The sequence below is a fragment of the Pongo pygmaeus genome, chromosome 3, assembly GCF_028885625.2.
Source record: "Pongo pygmaeus isolate AG05252 chromosome 3, NHGRI_mPonPyg2-v2.0_pri, whole genome shotgun sequence".
Taxonomy (NCBI): Eukaryota; Metazoa; Chordata; class Mammalia; order Primates; family Hominidae; genus Pongo; species Pongo pygmaeus.
In genome coordinates, this window is record NC_072376.2 from 19,680,139 (window position 1) to 19,696,372 (window position 16,234).

The 16,234-nt window shown below is 37.7% G+C and overlaps 1 protein-coding gene across 2 annotated transcripts in view; it reads left to right on the top strand.

The window, feature by feature from the left end:
- The window catches only part of SLIT2 (slit guidance ligand 2), a 368,435-nt gene that overhangs the window by 329,640 nt on the left and 22,561 nt on the right, over window positions 1-16,234 (top strand). For both annotated transcript variants that reach the window (XM_054486451.2, XM_054486452.2), the window contains 3 exons: window positions 7,968-8,061; window positions 13,868-14,005; window positions 14,583-14,823. In XM_054486451.2, coding sequence (XP_054342426.1) covers window positions 7,968-8,061; window positions 13,868-14,005; window positions 14,583-14,823 — 473 coding nt within the window. The remainder of the gene's footprint in view (window positions 1-7,967; window positions 8,062-13,867; window positions 14,006-14,582; window positions 14,824-16,234) is intronic.

Here is a 16,234-nt window from a genome sequence, read left to right on the forward strand (position 1 = left end):
TCCACCCCACCCCTGCCCTGTACAAGTGGTCACCTCTCATGTGCACTTGTATCCCCACTTATGCAATCTGCCGTCCTCCACTGGAGACAGAGTTCTCTCTCTCTCTCTCTTTCTTTCTTTCTTTCCAGAATTTCGCTCTTCATTGCCCAGGCTAGTGTAGTGCAGTGGTGCGATCTCTGCTTACTGCAACCTCCACTTCCCGGGTTCAAGCAAGTCTCCTGTCTCAGCCTCCCAAATAGCTGGGATTATAGGCACCCACTACCACACCTGGCTAATTTTTGTATTTTTAGTAGAGATGAGGTTTCACCATGTTGGCCAGGCTGGTCTCAAACTCCTGACCTCAGGTGATCTGCTCGCCTTGGCCTCCCAAAGTGCTGGGATTACAGGCGTGAGCCACTGTGCCCGGCCAGAGTGCTCTTTTCAAAGTGCAGATGTCATCTGGCCATGCCCCGACTCAAAACCTTTCGGTGGGAGCCCATTATTCATAGAATGAAGACCTTCGACCCTGTGGCCCAGCCAGCCTCTGGGGCTCCTCTGGCACCATGTTTTCCCAGGCTCACTCCCCATCTCTCAGGGCTCCTGTTCTTCATGCTGCCTCCTGCTGAAGCCTCTGTCAGAGCTCTTCATTCTCCACTTCACCCTTGCCTCTGAGTCTCACCTCTTCAGAAGAATTTCTCCTGTCCTTCTTCAGAGGAAACAGTCCCTTTCTAGAGTCCCATAAAATGTTCCTACTTAGCATTCAGCACAGAGGCAATTTTATACATATAGTAGTCCCCTCGTTATCTGCGGGTGATACGTTCCAAGACCCTCAGTAGATGCCTGAAACCACAAATAGTACTGAAGCCAGTTGCTATCAATCAGAACATGTTTCTGTTCATGTCTTTCAACCCACACACTGAATCCCTCTTCATCCCAAGTAAGCCCTTAGCATGCATGGTGGCTATAACTTTTGCAGTTTGAGGTATGACAGCAAAACTAGTATGAATTTCTTTTTTCCTTGTTCACAACTTTGCAGAGATAGGAGATTCATTTTTGCTGTAGATCTTAGCAACCTCAGCATACAATTTTTCTTTCTTTCCTTATTAAGTTAAGAACTTTCACCTTTTCACTTAAAGGAAGCACTTGACAGTTTCCTTGGGCTTGTCCAAATTACCAACATCACTACTCTTGCACTTTGGGGCCATTATTAATTAAAATAAGGTTTCCTTGAATAGGATGACTGTGATACCACAACAATAGATTTGATAACTGAGACGGCTCATAAGTGACTGATGGGCAGGAGGCTTCTTCAGCCAGATACCCTGGATAGAGATGATTTACGTGCTGGGTGTGATGGAGCGGAATGGAACAGGATTTCACCAAGCTACTCAGAACTCATGCAATTCAAGACTTACGAATTGTTTATTTCTGGAATTTTCCATTTAATATGTTTTGGCCGCTGTTAACAGTGGGGAACTGAAACCACAGAAATCAAAACTGCCGATAAAGGGGGACTACTGTACTTGGGAAATTACTGAATTAATATCTTTCTCCTCCTCCTCTCATACATAAAAATGGTTTGTTGTTGTTGTTTACCATTATACTTCTAGCATTGATAGAGGTCCCCATACATAGTTGGGACTCAAAATATATGGTGATGTTAAAAATCTGATTTGCTGTTTTAATTATTTGAAAAAGCTATAGGCAGATCATTCTGTAAGTATCAGGGAAGAACTTTGTAGAATAGTTCTAAAACTATGTCAGTAAGTATGGTAACAAATTTAAACAAAAAGATAACTTAAGATACTAGGAAGGAAGTAGAAATGAAGGCAATAGGAAGGGCACCTTTGTGTTAAACAAGGAAGGAGCGTTAAAAACAGTTAGGTTTGGGCCGGGCACAGTGGCTCACACCTGTAATTCCAAGACTTTGGGAGGCTGAGGTGGGTGGATCACGAGGTCAAGAGATGAGACCATCCTGGCCAACATGGTGAAACCTCATCTCTACTAAAAGTACAAAATTTAGCTGGGCATGGTGGTGCACGCCTGTCGTCCCAGCTCCTGGGGAGGCTGAGACAGGAGAATCATTTGAACCCAGGAGGCAGAGGTTGCAGGGAGCCAAGATCATGCCACTGCACTCCAGCCTGGGCAACAGAGTGAGACTCTGTCTCAAAAAATAATAATAATAATAATAATAATAAAAAATAAAAAAAGTTAGGTTCATAGATTTAAAATGAAGCAGAAGGTAAGGCCAAACTCCAGGTATTATTTCCCATAAAAACCATCAATGTGCATTGAGGTTTCTTCCTCAATACAATAATACTCAATACAATATCGGTACCACAGGGGTCTCTGAACACATGCTGGCACTTTATTTTTACCGCTGAATGCAGTAATGTTATTTTGTACAGCTAAGCGTGATACTCCCTCTGGTAACTTGCTGTCTGCATTATCCATATCTTCAGAAGCATTTTCCTTTTTATTGAAAAAAAGGGATTTTTTTAGAGCCACAGTTAACCTTACACATCTTTAATTCCGGAACCTCAGTTTACAGATGTAGAACTGAGGCCGAGAACAATAAAATAGTTCTGCAACCAGTCAACTCTTGTATATTGCATACAACTGTAGAAGGCCATCCCAGACAGTAATACAACTAATCAAATGTCATTTTTCCCAATAAGAACAGTTACTTCCTGAGGTCTCTTTATGCTGATTCACTCTTCACTCCAGAGTATTATCAACTCTGATGATCCAGCTTTTTACTCTTCCACCTAGAAGGTGACCCATAACATGTATCATCCAAATCAGGGTAGTTATGTGAGTGCCCACGCACACTATTGACAATTACCTTGGGACAGCGGGTGTAAACCAGGACTGTTGTGCAAGCAAGGATGAATGGGCACATTACCACTCCATGAAATTTTTCAGAAGAGACACATTCACAGATGTTCAGTAAGTAGCATTTTATCTTCTCTTCAAGAGGGAGTCTGAAAAATCATTCCCATTTAGAAGAGTGGGTTTCACTTTTGGCATGCTCTTTCACAAGTTATAATAGTGTTACTGTAGAACTTGGTCATTTCTTGTCCTGTTGTGTCCCATATATAACCGACAGACAAAATCAGGAAGAGGTGATCTACGAAATAGACAAAACCCTATACCTGTAATCCCAGCACTTTGGGAGACCAAGGTGGGAGGACCACTTGAGGTCAGGAGTTTGAGACCAGCCTGCCCAACATGGTGAAACCCTGTCTCTACTTAAAATGCAAAAATTAGCTGGGCATGGTGGCATGTGCCTGTAATCCCAGCTACTCAGGAGGCTGAGGCAGGAGAATCACTTGAGCCTGGGAGGCAGAGGTTACAGTGAGCCAGGATCACGCCACTGCACTCCAGCCTGACTGACAGAGCAAGACTCTATCTCAAAAAAAAAAAAAAAAAAAAAAACCCTGTATCAAAAAGATTCCTGTTTACAACATGTAGCGCTTTTTCTTAAGAAAGTTCTGGCATTCGCAGATATTGGTTACCAGCAATATTTATTACCAGTTATAGTAGATCATTTACTAACCTCTCTTATCCTGAAGAGGTAACCATAGACCCCCTGATTGACCACTGTTTGTTTTCTCGCCAAAACATACACAACCAACATATATACATACACTCAGAATGCTTTAACCTCTTATCAACAAGAGATGAAAACTAGAATCATAAGGAAAATTAATTTGCTCATCTGATCAAAAGTGAAATCACAAATGCCAGGCAGTGACTGTGTTCCACACTATTGGGAAGTTTTAAGGGCCCATGGCTAAAAATAAATAAATAGGATTTCCTGGGATTTAGAGGAATGGATTGAAGCCAGATCATGGAGTCAAGGGTTGCCTAGGCTCCTATCTCTTGAGAGGCTCACGGGCACCAACATTTAACCTATATTCAACCACATTGCCCCAAACCACTCCAATGGATTGACTTATCTTTCTTGATGTCAGTTTAAACATATTAAGACCTGCTTATAGGGTAATCATTTACAACACTAACTGTATAGTCGAATAAAGAATATTTCCAGTTTTCCTTTCTGTCACCTCACACTTTATCATCTCTGGAAAGGAGGCAGCCATTGATAATATTATCTCAGGACCTGAGCCATCACAAAAGCAAACTCAATTCCCCTATTTTTTATTATTTTTCCACTAAGTCAGTACTAGCTCTGACTACACTTATAGTAAAAATAAAAACCAAGTAAAAATGGCATCATGTCCTCACAATACTATGAGGTTTGGGGGAACTTTTCAATATTGGTAACTAAAAATACATTAGCTGACTAATGTTAGTCATTTTATCTCTATTCTTCCTGGAAAACCAGTGCAGCTTTTAGCTGTCTAATTTCCTCTTACTGGTTGAGAAGTAGATATGCAGGCCAGTATTCGTCTAAGGAGCTTGCTCAGTTTCCCTTCTTATATTCAGCTCCTGGATCTCACCACTGTTGCACTCTTTTGAAAGCGGTCCTTCCCTGAAGTATAGCAGAATCCAGTATAATTAAGGAAAATTAAAGAAACAGTCCAATGAAAACATTCATGTTAATATTTAGTCAGGGAAAATTCACAGTAATGTTTAAAGAGAATAGCATAAGCTATGTTATTACTAATCATGAGTGAGTAATTAAGCAAAAAATTACACTAATCTCTAAAGGCTAGAATGAAATCTGAGTTGATTACAGGTCAACAAGATAGAGTTCTTGCCTTAAAAAGCATGATTCCTCCTTTTAATAACTATTATTTGAGTATGTCAGCATACCACACTCTGGAAAAAACACAAAAGCAAATGTGGCAAGAATTCTACTCTTAGTGATTTTACAGTCGAGAAAAGAGAGTCAGATAAACACCAGTAATATAAAATGCACACATAACAGTGCAACCCTAAAACCTTACTTTATATGCTTGTAATGAATATTAAGTGACTGCATATTTATACAGTGTTTAAAACTGTTTAGCATACAGTAGTAAGCATGATATAAATGCTCATTAAGTACATAAACAAATGTGTACCATATATATGCCATAAGATAGGCATAGTCAAACACGATATAAAATTAGAGATAGAGAAGAAATAGTTGAAAAGATCTGACATGATTCCATAAAGAAGGGGACATATAATGGATGAGAAAAGTGACAACAGAATTGTGAAAGGATGTTATTAAAGCAAAAGGAGAAACCATTAGCCCCGGCATGGAGTTGAAATAAATTCAGGAAATAGTAAACAGACCCAGGTGATATGAATGTCAGGTGGAAGATTGGTCTTTAAAGCAAGTTAGGCAGTAATTGGATTCAGAAAATGTTTTTGTAATATTTGTTAGCATTATAATGTTTGGTGATAATAAAGAAAATCAAATCTTTTTTTTTTTTTTTTGACTGCTCTTGTCACCCAGACTGGAGTGCAGTGGCACAATCTCGGCTCACGGCAACCTCTGCCTCCTGGGTTCAAGCGATTCTCCTGCCTCAGCCTCCCGAGTAGCTGGGATTACAGGCGCCTGCCACCACACCTGGCTAATTTTTGTATTTTTAGTAGAGACAGGGTTTCACCATGTTGGCCAGGCTGGTCTCAAACTCCTGACCTCAGGCAATCTGCCCACCTCAGCCTCCTAAGTACTGGGATTACAGGTGTGTGAGCCACCGTGTCTGGCCAAAAATCAAATCATTTTTGAAGTCATCAACCTTCCTTACTAAAGTCAGGTGTATAGCTATGTATGGTCACAAAGAAGTATCATATACAATCTCAATAATGATTATTGCTATTTTGCTACTCTTATAGAGATAAGGAATACTTGACATTGATGTAGTTTTTTATGTTCAAGTTGGCATGCTTAGTCTTAAAGCTGTTGATTAGAGATTTAACAATCTGGTTAGCTAACAGTTTCTTGGAACTTTGTCCTTGTTCACTCCTTTCCATTATCAAGTCTATGGAGTAATTCCTTGTAGACAAGGGTCAACTCTCAGTTTTATTTTTTAGAAATGAAATTCACTGTCTCTGTTCTTTCCCTAGCTCAAGACTTTCTCTGCTGGTAGATTAAGAACTGATTAGGAGCACAGTACATTACATTCATCCTTGTAGCTCCAGCCTCTAGCACAACATCATGTAGTAAATCCTTATGGACTGTGACTTAGATTGGATGAATTGGGTTGGATTGTATCAGAGTAAATAAAGAATAAAACATTTCCCTTTATTATAATTTTGAAACAGTTTCTTATTTAGGCATAAAGTGAAAAGTACATAAAATGACATTTATTATGTATCTCAAATGGACCTTCTTTACCATCAGTTTTTACAAACTGTCTTGGATAGATACTACTATGAACAGCCTATATCTCCATCAGATAGATTTGGTTAGAAACTGAAAGTGATTTCATGATAGTAGGCTGATAAAATATGATGAATGCATTTCATCAAGGTATCCAACTTAGAGTAATACTATTTGAAATCACAAGCCTTTAAATAAAACCTGTTTAAAAATAGTTCATCATGTGTATGGTGCTAAAAATCTTTTGTATCCCAGAAAACTTACAGAAGCAATATATGAGACTTTCAGTGCAATTAGTTCTTTTTAAGAGACAGATAAAAACTAATATCATACACCAGATTGATGTAATAACTAGATGAATACATTTATTAATTTGCATCATGGGAAAAGACTCGAAGTCTAAATAATATGCCACATTTAGTTGTCAAGCAATGATTTCTACCAACTAGCAGTGTGTTATTTTAAAAGGATCATCTTGTAACAAAGGGGTGCTGTTACAAGGTGCACACGCCTGAAATTTTAACCAATGCTGTTACAAATGACAGTTTTAGTAGTTTCCTGGAAATGAACAGCTGCCTATAGATGTGTCACTTTATTTGTCCATTTATTGCATATAAAACAATTCGAAAGTAGGAGTAAAGTAGAAAAGGTAAAAATAACTTAAAATGTATTATATAAGTTAATATATATTGTGTATATGAATACCTTTCCAGTCACCTTAATACTTTACGCCACAATTGGGAAAGTCTTGTAAATGAAAATTACATTTGGTCTAATGTATCTGAAATAATAACCGTGTTATTTGTATCAGAAGAAATTTTCTAAAGAAATCATCAGTCACGTGATTCAACAAAGTGTACCTAGAATCTGCGTGGTTATGCCTTCAGCTCTCATTTGTTGATAGAAGTTCTATTTCATGAGTTAGCTGACTTTCATGGAAAAAATATATGTTCCCTGTCTCTGGATTGAGTCTCCTTTTACTTTTTTCTTTATATGTCAGAGGATGTGGCTCTAAGAAGTATTCTGTTGAGCTGTGGCAATGATCCATAAGAAGAAAACCCAGTGTTTTTCTTTTAGACTTTTAAGACTGGAGACTATGAAGATTTGAGAATATTTTTTTCAAACATAAAACTATAGAATAAGCCAGGCATAAAAGGGTACATATGGAATTATTTCATTTATGTCCAGCTCAAAAACAGTCACAGCTAGCCTATGGTCTTGTCATGATAGTGATCCTCTTTGCAGGGACCAGGGGGAAGACTTCTGGGGTACTGGTACATGTGTTTCTAGATGTGGGTGCTGGTGACCTGAGTGGGTTCAGTTTGTGAATAATCATTAGCAATTTATTCATCCTTTGGGTCTATGCTATATATCAAGAAAAAAAATCCAAAATAAACAACACCATTGAAAAGCATTCAGATTTCCTTTTCCTAATTCCCATAGTATATTCTGAAGGTGCTCATATTAGTCACAGATCACAATAGTCCTGTTGTCCAAAATCACAACACTGCTTAGCAGCAGACCCAGAATTGGATAATGGACCACCTGGTTTCATGCCTTGTGGCTTTTGTTTTGGGCTTTTTGCTTTGTTTTGTTTTAAATCACAAGCTGCCCTAACCTCTAAGACCCATGACAATGACACAGTCTGCTGGCAGGAAGCCTGTTGACCTTTTTCTATGAGTTAACACTGTTTGCCCTGTTGCAGGTGAGTTGTGTGAGGAGAAGCTGGACTTCTGTGCCCAGGACCTGAACCCCTGCCAGCATGACTCAAAGTGCATCCTAACTCCAAAGGGATTCAAGTAAGTCAAAAGCTACCTTCTTGCTCACAGTTAGGGTAGGGGACCCATTATTTTAGGAGCCCTTCCTCTCCTTCATCCTTAGCTTCACACCTCTGCTCAGGATTAAAGGGACCTATTCACTAGTATCAATGACATTTTTTAAATGTCCATATACAATATGGACTTTTTTTTTTTTTTTTTTGAGATGGAATCTCACCCTGTCACCCAGCTGGAGTGCAGTGGCCTGATCTCTGCTCACTGCAAGCTCCGCCCCCCGGGTTCACGCCATTTTCCTGCCTCAGCCTCCCAAGTAGCTGGGACTACAGGCACCCGCCACCACGCCCAGCTAATTTTTTGTATTTTTAGTAGAGACGGGGTTTCACCGTGTTAGCCAGGATGGTCTGGATCTCCTGACCTCATGATCCGCCCGCCTTGGCCTCCCAAAGTGCTGGGATTACAGGCGTGAGCCACCACGCCCAGCCCCGGACTTTTTGTTTAGTACACTAAAGAAAAATGAAAAAGTGTTTCTTTTTCATCCATGATTTTTTTTGTGAAGTCACCTAAGGCAATGAGCAGCCTTTGAAAATGCTTACTTAAATTTATTTGAAGGCCCATCCAGTGACATTTGTAATGTCTTCTAGGTGCTTCGTTGTCTGAAGGTAAGTCTGTGGTAAAATAGAGAATTTGACTTCAATGTAATTGAAGATGTTACAGTTTGAAACAATAATTGGACTATCCAAGGTGAGAAAGATAGAGTGACCATATATCTCAGGCTGCCCCAGGGAGTCCCAGGCTATGCCTGTGATGATCACTATAGTTATTGATAGTGTCTCTTCCAACTTAAATATTTTTTGCATGGGGTGACAAAGCATTATAATCTCGCTAAGTGTACTCCCTTAAGTGAACACAGAACTTCAAAAATCACTTCCTTTTTCCTCCCCAGCAATATTCCTGAAATATGTTTGCTATCAAATTATGTGATTTCTTTGCCAGCATCCTGAAATATTTTAAGGGTCTTTCAACAGCAACTTCTCTTTTTAGAGCTGGCAGTAGTTTAGAGATCATCTAGTCTTCATTTAAACCTGAGGAAACCATGGCCCAGAGATGTTAGTTGACTGTGCAGAGATCTTAAGGTTATTTATTGGCAGAGCTAGAGCTAGGATTTATACTTTCCAGTTGGGTGATTTTTCTACTATATATTACCTATAAGAAGTTTTATAGTTTATTAACATTACAGTTGGTATTGTATAGCAAATAGGCTGGATTCTTAGGAATTACACAGTCGGGTACAGGGGTGAGCTGTGCTTTCATCAGACAGCTAGCAAATAGCATTATTTGTTCCTTCAAGCAATGTTTATTGAGTGCCTGCCATGGCCAGAGCACATGGTAATAATACCATCTTATGATTTTGTAGTCCTTTATAGCTATTCACCTTCACTTAATTCATCTTCTTAGAGAAATGACCCAAGCTCAATTGCCATAGAATTCAGAGAATTAACAATTACACAGGGTGGGATGAATTTTATAAGAGAAGATGGAATTTGAGCTGGATTGCTAAGATATTTATATTTACCGAACAGATCATCAGATATTTTAAGTAGGGTGGGAGAGTGGGGTCAGAATCGCCAGATCCCCACTGCTTTTCAAATATCAATCTAAATTAAATATTTATTTTCAAGCTTTCTTTTGACAATGTGCTTTTGCTTTAATTTGGCTTAAAATCCAAAAATGTAGAATATGTAGGTACAGTTGTAGCACCTGCTAATTCCCTACAATGTCTTTTTGAAAAAGGAAAGAATAAATTTGATTCTATTTTGCATTATATTTTAGTTTACAACCCTAGGCAAAAACCCAATGTTATTCCATTTTCACTTTATACCAAACTTTACATTATATTTTATTCAACCAAACACTGTAGGTAAGTTGTTTTTAGTCGTCATATCAATGATACGCTCACAATTTAATTTGGCAAGTTGAAAACACATCACTTACATAATAAATATCATTTCTTAGAGAAATTAGCAGTAAGGAAAGTTTTCCAGAACAGCTCATCTGCTGAACAGATTTCACAGTACTTTGTGCATTGTAAGTATAAGATAAAGTATTAGTAAGACTTAATTGAAACCATTAGAAAGTGAGTTTGTCTGCAAAAAGACTAACCCTTAATTAAATATCTCCTCTCACTATCAAATAAATTAGACACTCTTAAAAGTGCATTTTGCCGCATTATGGACTAACTGATTTGGAAACCCTCTGTTTTCCGTCATAATTTGTAAGCTTGTTTCATAGTTGTATGTATGTAGTTTAGCAGAAAACAGGTTAAGTCGGTGTGTGTGTGCTGTTACTTCCGACATTGTGGGAAAGGTAGCTGTGAAAAGAAAATAGACTTAAAAATCAAATGATGTGAAGCTGCTAAAGAAAATCTCTACTGACAAATGTTTAGACAAGTTATGCTATGTTACTTCAACTTCGTTTTCTTATTACTAAGCTAACAGAGCTGGTTTTACTTTTATTGCTTTATTATATACTTCATAAATCTCCCAAATTGCTTTGAGATATTTTTAGACTATGATATGCCATAAGCAGTATTTTCAAACATGCATCTTACATAGCCAGCTTTGGGCTTCTAAACAGTGTATTTTATATTCTTTGCTCCTTCCTCTCTCCTTGTCAGATAATAGAGTTGAAGGAATGTCATAGGTTTTATTGATAATACAAACTAAGGAATTCTTATTTAAATTTTTTCTTTCTGTTTTGAAACTCAGTCTGAGGAGCAAAAGAAAGACAAAAATGTTGGACATAATGTAACTCCAAGCTCTAATGGTCTTGAAAAATAGTGTTTGGAGAGAAGAGAATATAAAATAGCTCTTAGACAGCCGCTATGGTGGATGTGTGGTTCTCTTATCTTTCACTTTGATTTCTTTTTTCAGATAAATAATTCAGAGTGTTTCAAAGCATTTCTTCTTTCTTTTAATGCTTGGCACTTCAACAACTCTGCTCACATTAACATTGATGGAAGTTCTCTTCTCGGGCCTTGTCCATCTCTTTGAGAATGTATATGGCCACTTAGAGTCCATTTAACTTCAGACTTGTTGTTTACTTTGCTTTGCTATGATTTAGCATTAAAACCAACTGGCTGCAAAGCAAGCATGCTTATGCAGTGAGCTCATTTTATTTCTTAATTCATACATGCAGAGCTGAAAGTCTGTTTGCTACTCTTGGAGGCTATATACTCCCATTTGTTTTAATTCATCCGCTCTCCAGCAACTCTCAAATCCTGATTTTGCATTTTCAGACAAAACCTTAGGCATTCAGTAATGCCACATTCACTTGGGTGTTTTTAATTATCCTTACTTCAAATCTTAATAGCTTTGAAATAGAAAAGTGGATAATTAATACAGACTAAACCATAAAAGCTTTTATAGAATTATAAAGATGTATATAGAAAATTATTTTAAAAACCAGCCATTTATAGCACATGCATTATATATAAAAACTATACTAATTAATTTACAGATAGTTGCATTTAATCTTTAAATAAACCTGTGAGGTGGAATTATATACATATTAAAGATGATGAAAAGAACACTTACAGAGATTAAGTAATTTAGTCAATATTATATACACTTTATGCTAAGTGAAATAAGCCAGACATAGTAAGACAAATACCGGATGGTCTCACTTATATGTGGAATTTTAAAAGTCAAACTTATAGAAAAAGAGAGTAGAAGAGTGGTTACCAGGAATTGGGGTGGGGAAAATGGGAAGATGTTGGCCAATGGCACAAATTTTCAGTTACAGGATGAATAATAAGTTCTAGAGACCTAATATCACAGCATGGTCACCATAGTTAATACTGTATTATATACTTGAAATTTGCTCAGAGAGCAGATCTGAAATATTTTCACCACAAAAGGAAAAGGGTAACTATGGGAGGTGATAGGTATGTTAATTAGCTTGACTGTGGTAATTATTTCACAATGGATGTATGTATAAAACATCACCATGTACATCTTTAAAATATAAAGATTTTATTTTTCAATTATACCTCAATAAATCTGGAATAAAATAAAGTTGGTAACATACAATTAAGAATGAAGCCGGGGTACAGAAGCAGTTCTGTAAAACCTGAATTCTGCAAAGCCTGAATTCTGCAGAGCTAAGTTACAGTTTTCTCATATATACACATATATGTTTTATGATATATATATGAAGTTATATATATACATGAAGTGTGTATATGTGTATATATGAGAAGTTATATAGTATATATGAGAAGTTAAGTTATAGTTTTCTCATATATACACATATATATACTCATATATATACACATGTACATACACATATACATACACACGTGTATATACACATGTACATATATACGTACACATGTACATATATACACATATATGTGTATATATTTATACGTGTATATATGTGTGTATATATGAGAAAACTATGACCTAGCTCTGCAGAATTCAGGCTTTGCAATTATGTATATATATATGTATATATGTGTGTGTATGTATGTGTATATATGTATATATAAAGTCAGTGAACCCTCTGTTAAACTCAAATCAAAAACACTCTTGGAAGCCAATGTATAAGCCTAATAAATCACAACAGGAGAGTGTTGAGGAAAAGGTGGAGGGTAGAGGGAGGCTTCCAGAAGACCCCTCCTCATTGATGGCCATACCTGTAGGGATTCTATGGTCCCCTATAGGTCCACAATGCAGTTTGAAAACTGCTGCACGTGCCACACTGCCTTTCTTCATGCAGCTATAAAGTCCTGCATCCTTGGAATCATAACTAGAGATCCCAGTGGTCAGCACTAGAGAAGCACAGGTTTAAAGGGAGCCTGTGGAATGAATTATTCAACAGCATAGTGCAGTGGTTAGAAATACAAGCTTTCTTGTCGGATTGCTTGAGTTTGATTCCTGGCTGTGGCACTTAGAAGTTAAGTGTTTGGGGGCAAAGTACTTCACCTCTTTGTTCCTTAGTCTCCTCACCTGTAGAGTGGGTGAAATAATACCACCAATGTCACAGGACTGTGGAGAGGATTCAGTGAGTCCATAGATGCCACATGGTTAGGCCAGAGGAAGTGCTCAGTGAATGTCAGCTGTATTATTACTCCTGGTTCTTCACCATCAATGCAGCCGAGACCCTTTACCACCATGGTGAACAGGCTGGAAACTGTCTGTGGGATCGGCCCCGTGAATTTTCTATCAGTTCTTCTATCCTAACCCATTATATCAGTCCCGTTCTTCTATAATGAGTATCTGGATTCATTGTGAATTAGGGTATTTAGTATTAATATATTTGCTTTTCTTAAAGTAGTACCTTGTTCTGATGTATCTAGTCTCTATTGTAAAATTTAAAATGTTAATCATTTTTTAAAATATGTTTAATATTCCCAGTAAATTTTACAACATAGCACTTTTATAATCTCAATGATCAAATGGATTAGGCCAAACTGAAAATATAGGGCACTGTAAGCAAACAAAATGGGGAGAAAGAAAGGAAGGAAGAGGGAGGAGAGTGGGTGGGAGGGAGTGACCCTGCTACAATTATCCTGTTCTTATTTGGACTGTGGATGTTCACTATCATCAAGGAGATCAAATCACTATTTCTCTGGTAGATCACAGTGATAGAACATGGAATATACTGCAGAACAGTTCGATTTTCTAGGTATCCATTAATGTGGGGGCTCTAAGAGCTTATTCTAAATAAGTATTTTAAAGATAGTGCCATTGTGTCTAGATAAAATGCATTGTTTACTTATTTTGGCTCAGTTGGGTTTGAAACCATTACCTACTTGTTCCAACAGATGTGACTGCACACCAGGGTACGTAGGTGAACACTGCGACATCGATTTTGACGACTGCCAAGACAACAAGTGTAAAAACGGAGCCCACTGCACGGATGCAGTGAACGGCTATACGTGCATATGCCCCGAAGGTTACAGGTAAAAGCAGAAATGAATAAGACCTAGTGTTCAATAAGACCTAGCATAACAGGGTGACTATAATCAGTAGTAGTGTAATTGTACATTTTAAAATAACTAAAAGAGTATAACTGGATTGTTTGTAACACAAGGATAAATACTTGAGGGGATGGATACCCCATTTAACATGATGTGATTATTATGCATTATATGCCTGTATCAAAATACCTCATGTACCCCATAAATATATACACTTACTAGGGACCCACAAAAATTAAAATAAAAAAATTTTAAGACAAAAAAAGTAGAACTTACAGAAGCAAAGAGTAGAATGAGGGTTACCAAGGAGGAAGACAGGGATGGTGTTTGGGGAGATGTTGGGCAAAGGGTACAAAATGTCATTTAGACAGGATGAGTAAGTTTGGAATATCTATTGTACAGCACAGTGATGATATTGTTTAATAGTTAAGAATACTTGAAAACCGGAAAAACAAGGAAGTGTACATGTATAATATACAGTTATGTTATACAGCTCTCAATTCAGATTGGCAATTAAGTAAAATCATATTAACTTATTTTTTTTCTCCTTATTCTTCAGTGGCTTGTTCTGTGAGTTTTCTCCACCCATGGTCCTCCCTCGTACCAGCCCCTGTGATAATTTTGATTGTCAGAATGGAGCTCAGTGTATCGTCAGAATAAATGAGCCAATATGTCAGTGTTTGCCTGGCTATCAGGGAGAAAAGTGTGAAAAATTGGTCAGTGTGAATTTTATAAACAAAGAGTCTTACCTTCAGATTCCTTCAGCCAAGGTTCGGCCTCAGACAAACATCACACTTCAGGTAAGAGTTCTCTCTCTATGGAGAGATGATCTGATCTTAAAATTCAGCTTCAGAGAACAAACATTTGTGGTAGCTTCTGAATGATTGATAGTATGTCTCAAATAGACAGTTAAAAACAGAAAATGCTCCTTGTGGACAGCGTTAGTAATTTTTCTCTTCAACATTTGTATTTTCAAGACAAAATGAAAACCAAATATTTTATTCATTACTTGATAAGCAGACAGTACAAAATAATATGTCTCTTTGTTTTGTGCTCAGACAAAAACATTTTATTCATTTGCTTTTATGGCTCTGCAGTTCAGCCTCTGCACGGGGGAGGCTTTTCTTAGGAAATCTGCAGCTAGGAAGGGTGCAGGCGAGAAAGAACACCTGGATTCAACCACCAGTACCTTTTTTTTTTTTTTTTTTTTGAAACAGAGTCTTGCTCTGTCACCCAGGCTGGAGTTCGGTGGCACGATCTCAGCTCACTGCAAACTCCGTCTCCCAGGCTCAAGTGATTCTCCTGCCTCAGCCTCCCGAGTAGCTGGGATGACAGGCATGTGCCACCATGTCTGGCTAATTTTTTTGTATTTTTAGTAGAGACAGGGTTTCACCATGTTGGCCAGGATTGTGTTGAACTCCTAACCTCATGTGATCTACCCGCCTCGGCCTTCCAAAGTGCTGGGATTACAGGTGTGAGCCACTGCGCTCAGCCAACCAGCAACTTTTAACTCTTCGCCCAGAACTTTGAAGAATTGACATGAAATTAACAAACTCAAATTTTAAGTCTTTCCACCAACTCACTGTATACCTTTGAGCAAGTCATTCAGATCCCTATGGAAGAAGCTGCACTAGATTAAAGATAATAAATATAGTGTACATGGGGCAAGTTATGTCTACATATTTGTTTTATCTGATAAGCAAAATCATTTAATATATTTTTAATTCAAATGACTTTAGCCAGTTTCATGTAGACACCACCCCTTTTTCGGTTTACCCTGATACTCTAGTGAGGGACAGGGGATCCTTTTGAAGTCAGGAAGAAGAGAATCCTGGAAGGCATGATTCTCTACCTTCCAGTGTTTGCCCCACCAAATTGTTATGAGAACTGCACAGTGATGTTGGGGCTTAAGTCTTAACTTAGCTAATTAATCCTTTAAAAGCCAAAATGAACCAAAGAGCAGGATAAAAACAAAGATTTCCCCCTACACATGGCATAACTGTGAAGAATTTGTTTTTTTAATATGGGATATAAAAATCCGTCTTTGACAATGTAGTCATTTTTCACAGATGCTATAAATAAAGCTTATAACAGGAGCAAAAGGAGCAGTTTAGCGCAAATCTCCAGCAAAGAAAGTTCTAAGCACATCCAACATGTTTACTTGAGGATTTCTTATTGTTCTTTTTAAGTTTCTTTATGGATTTATTTGCA